This window comes from Anomaloglossus baeobatrachus, chromosome 8 (genome assembly GCF_048569485.1).
Source record: "Anomaloglossus baeobatrachus isolate aAnoBae1 chromosome 8, aAnoBae1.hap1, whole genome shotgun sequence".
NCBI lineage: Eukaryota > Metazoa > Chordata > Amphibia > Anura > Aromobatidae > Anomaloglossus > Anomaloglossus baeobatrachus.
Genome location: NC_134360.1, coordinates 253917012 through 253922011, shown reverse-complemented (window position 1 = coordinate 253922011; position 5000 = coordinate 253917012). Strand labels below are relative to the sequence as shown.

At 44.6% G+C, this 5000-nt stretch overlaps 1 protein-coding gene across 1 annotated transcript in view; it reads right to left on the bottom strand.

The window, feature by feature from the left end:
- The window catches only part of CDKN2C (cyclin dependent kinase inhibitor 2C), a 12796-nt gene that overhangs the window by 657 nt on the left and 7139 nt on the right, over window positions 1-5000 (bottom strand). The window contains exon 2 of the mRNA XM_075320556.1: window positions 1-2749. This exon is cut by the window's left edge and continues 657 nt beyond it. Within this exon, the coding sequence (XP_075176671.1) occupies window positions 2372-2749 (378 nt within the window). The 3' untranslated portion in view covers window positions 1-2371. The remainder of the gene's footprint in view (window positions 2750-5000) is intronic.

Here is a 5000-nt window from a genome sequence, read left to right as displayed (position 1 = left end):
GAACAGGGGAGTAGATTTGGGGGGGGGGGAAGTGCTGGAGCAGGGGGGATTAACCATTCCTGTACCGGAGGCCTGGAGTATATAACCTATCATGTGTATACAGACTTGTATTTGCAGGTAATGAATAAGTGCAACATTGTAACCGGAGCCGGCTCTATCTCTGCCCAGTGACAATGGCTGCATCACTGTTTGTCTATAGAACCTGGTACATACAAGGAAGAGGGGGGCAAACAAAGGAACATGGGGTCTACACAGCAACACGGGGTTCTAAACAGCAATACAGGGGTCTACACAGCATCACGAGTCTAAATGGCAATACAGGGTCTTCACAGCAGCACTGGGGTTTACATAGCAATACAGGAGTCTACACAACAACACAGGGGTCTGCACAGCAACACAGGGGTCTTCACAGCAACACAGGGGTCTTCACAGCAACACAGGGGTCTGCACAGCAACACAGGGGTCTGCACAGCAACACAGGGGTCTGCACAGCAACACAGGGGACTACACAACAACACAGGGGTCTGCACAGCAACACAGGGGACTACACAACAACACAGGACAGCACAGCAATACAGGACCCACACAGCAACACAGGGGTCTGCACAGCAACACAGGGGACTACACAACAACACAGGACAGCACAGCAATACAGGGGACTACACAACAACACAGGGGTCTGCACAGCAACACAGGGGACTGCACAGCAACACAGGGGTCTGCACAGCAACACAGGGGTCTGCACAGCAACACAGGGGACTACACAACAACACAGGACAGCACAGCAATACAGGACCCACACAGCAACACAGGGGTCTACACAGCAACACAGGGGACTACACAACAACACAGGACAGCACAGCAATACAGGACCCACACAGCAACACAGGGGTCTGCACAGCAACACAGGGGACTGCACAGCAACACAGGGGTCTGCACAGCAACACAGGGGTCTGCACAGCAACACAGGGGACTGCACAGCAACACAGGGGTCTGCACAGCAACACAGTGGACTGCACAGCAACACAGGGGTCTGCACAGCAATACAGGACCCACACAGCAACACGGGGGTCTACACAGCAACACAGTGGACTGCACAGCAACACAGGGGTCTGCACAGCAATACAGGACCCACACAGCAACACGGGGGTCTACACAGCAACACAGTGGACTGCACAGCAACACAGGGGTCTGCACAGCAATACAGGACCCACACAGCAACACGGGGGTCTACACAGCAACACGGGGGTCTACTCAGCAACACGGGGGTCTACTCAGCAACACGGGGGTCTACTCAGCAACACAGGGAGACTACACAGCAACATGTGTCTACACAATACAGTGGTCTACATAGCAACACAGGAGGGCTATGCAGTAACATAGGGGTCTACACCGCAATACAGGGTCTGCACAGCAACAGGGGTCTACACATTAATACAGGGTCTACAAAGCAACAAAGGTCTACAAAGCAACAGGGGTCTGTACAGCAAGACAGGGGTCTACACAGAAACACGGGTCTACACAGCAAGAGGGGTCTGCACAGCAAGACAGGAATATACACAGTAACACAGGGGTCTATACAATACAGAGTCTACACAGCCTCAAAGGGATTTTCACAGCAAAACAGGAGACTACACTGCAATACAGGGGTCTACACTGCAACACAGGGGTCTACACTGCAATACAGGGGTCTACACAGGGAGCTACATTGGAAAACATGAAATGAGTGCAGATCCTCGGGAAATCTATCACATAGGCCCAGCAGCAGGTCGGCCCTGCAGGGATCCTTCATCCCAGCACTGTGCAGCCAGCAGTGAGCCCTGGAGTGCTGTTCTAAGTGCTACATTTTATATTATTCATCTCCCCTTTAATAAAAATCACAGTAATATTGTATCAGATGAAAGCACAGTCGATGAGGTCCTTACTGGAGAGAACTGATGACCCTGTCTCCACACACAGGACACATCCAGCAGAGGCTGCAGCGCCCAACAAGTCACTAGCTTCATAACATGTCTTTGAAGTCCATGATCATCTTGGAAGGGGCTAATATTGCTAATGGATTCCCTTCTCATCTGCATGGTGGCTTCTGCTTTGCTGATATTTCTGCATATTGTCCCCTGGCATCAGTGCCCATCTCCAGGTTGCCCCCTGGCATCAGTGCCCATCTCCAGGTTGCCACCTGGCATCAGTGCCCATCTCCAGGTTGCCCCCTGGCATCAGTGCCCATCTCCAGGTTGCCCCCTGGCATCAGTGCCCATCTCCAGGTTGCCACCTGGCATCAGTGCCCATCTCCAGGTTGCCCCCTGGCATCAGTGCCCATCTCCAGGTTGCCCCCTGGCATCAGTGCCCATCTCCAGGTTGCCCCCTGGCATCAGTGCCCATCTCCAGGTTGCCCCCTGGCACTGCTTTGCAGCCACAGCACCACCTGCTCCCTGTGGTACATCCTCGCCAGGTCGCAGGCTGTGTCCCCATTGCTGTTCCTGTGGGTCACACGCGTGGCAGTGTGCAGGGCCAGGTACTGCACCATGGGCAGGTGGCCCTCCTGGGCTGCCAGGTGCAGGGGGGTGTTGCCGTCCTTGTCCTGCAGGTTGACATCTCCATGGAAGTCCAGCAGGATCCGCATAGTGTCCTGGAAGCCGGCCCTGGCCGTGTCATGGAGGACGGAGAAGCCGCTGCGGTCCTGCAGGTTGGGGTCGGCTCCGCTCCGCAGCAGAAGGCCGGCAATGGCCGGACACCCGAGCATCATCACCTGCGGAGAAGCAGCCGGCGATTAGTCAGGCGCCATCACATCAGAGCATGGAGGCTGCGCAGCTGTATAATGGCCACTGCTCCCCGGACCCCCAGCCCCAATACACCCCAATATAGTGCAAAAGTCTACATATGTGACAGCAATATACATCTACATATGTGACAGCAATATACATCTACATATGTGACAGCAATATACATCTACATATGTGACAATACTATATATCTACATATGTGATAGCAATATACATCTACATATGTGACAGTACTGTACATCTACATATGTGACAATACTATACATCTACATATGTGACAGTACTGTACATCTACATATGTGACAGCAATATACATCTACATATGTGACAGCAATATACATCTACATATGTGACAATACTATATATCTACATATGTGACAGCAATACACATCTACATATGTGACAATACTATATATCTACATATGTGACAGTAATATACATCTACATATGTGACAGTACTGTACATCTACATATGTGACAGCAATATACATCTACATATGTGACAGTACTGTACATCTACATATGTGACAGTAATATACATCTACATATGTGACAGTACTGTACATCTACATATGTGACAGCAATATACATCTACATATGTGACAGTAATATACATCTACATATGTGACAGCAATATACATCTACATATGTGACAGCAATATACATCTACATATGTGACAGTACTATACATCTACATATGTGACAGTACTGTACATCTACATATGTGACAGCAATATACATCTACATATGTGACAGCAATATACATCTACATATGTGACAATACTATATATCTACATATGTGACAGTACTGTACATCTACATATGTGACAGCAATATACATCTACATATGTGACAATACTATACATCTACATATGTGACAGCAATATACATCTACATATGTGACAGCAATATACATCTACATATGTGACAATACTATATATCTACATATGTGACAGTAATATACATCTACATATGTGACAGCAATATACATCTACATATGTGACAGCAATATACATCTACATATGTGACAATACTATATATCTACATATGTGACAGTACTGTACATCTACATATGTGACAGCAATATACATCTACATATGTGACAATACTATACATCTACATATGTGACAGCAATATACATCTACATATGTGACAATACTATATATCTACATATGTGACAGCAATATACATCTACATATGTGACAGCAATATACATCTACATATGTGACAATACTATATATCTACATATGTGACAGCAATATACATCTACATATGTGACAGCAATATACATCTACATATGTGACAGCAATATACATCTACATATGTGACAGCAATATACATCTACATATGTGACAATACTATATATCTACATATGTGACAGCAATATACATCTACATATGTGACAGCACTATACATCTACATATGTGACAGCAATATACATCTACATATGTGACAGTAATATACATCTACATATGTGACAGTAATATACATCTACATATGTGACAGCAATATACATCTACATATGTGACAATACTATATATCTACATATGTGACAGCAATGTACAACTACATATGTGACAGTAATATACATCTACATATGTGACAGTAATATACATCTACATATGTGACAGTAATATACATCTACATATGTGACAGCAATACACATCTACATATGTGACAGTACTATATATCTACATATGTGACAATACTATATATCTACATATGTGACAGCAATACACATCTACATATGTGACAGTACTATATATCTACATATGTGACAGTAATATACATCTACATATGTGACAGTAATATACATCTACATATGTGACAGTACTATACCTCTACATATGTGACAGTACTGTACATCTACATATGTGACAGCAATATACATCTACATATGTGACAGCAATATACATCTACATATGTGACAGTAATATACATCTACATATGTGACAGCAATATACATCTACATATGTGACAGTACTATACATCTACATATGTGACAGCAATATACATCTACATATGTAACAGTACTATACATCTACATATGTGATTGTACTATAGAACTACATATGTGACAGCAATATACAACTACATATGTGACAGTACTATACATCTACATATGTGACAGCAATATACAGCTACATATGTGACAATACTATACATCTACATATGTGACAGCAATATACAGCTACATATGTGACAGTACCATACACC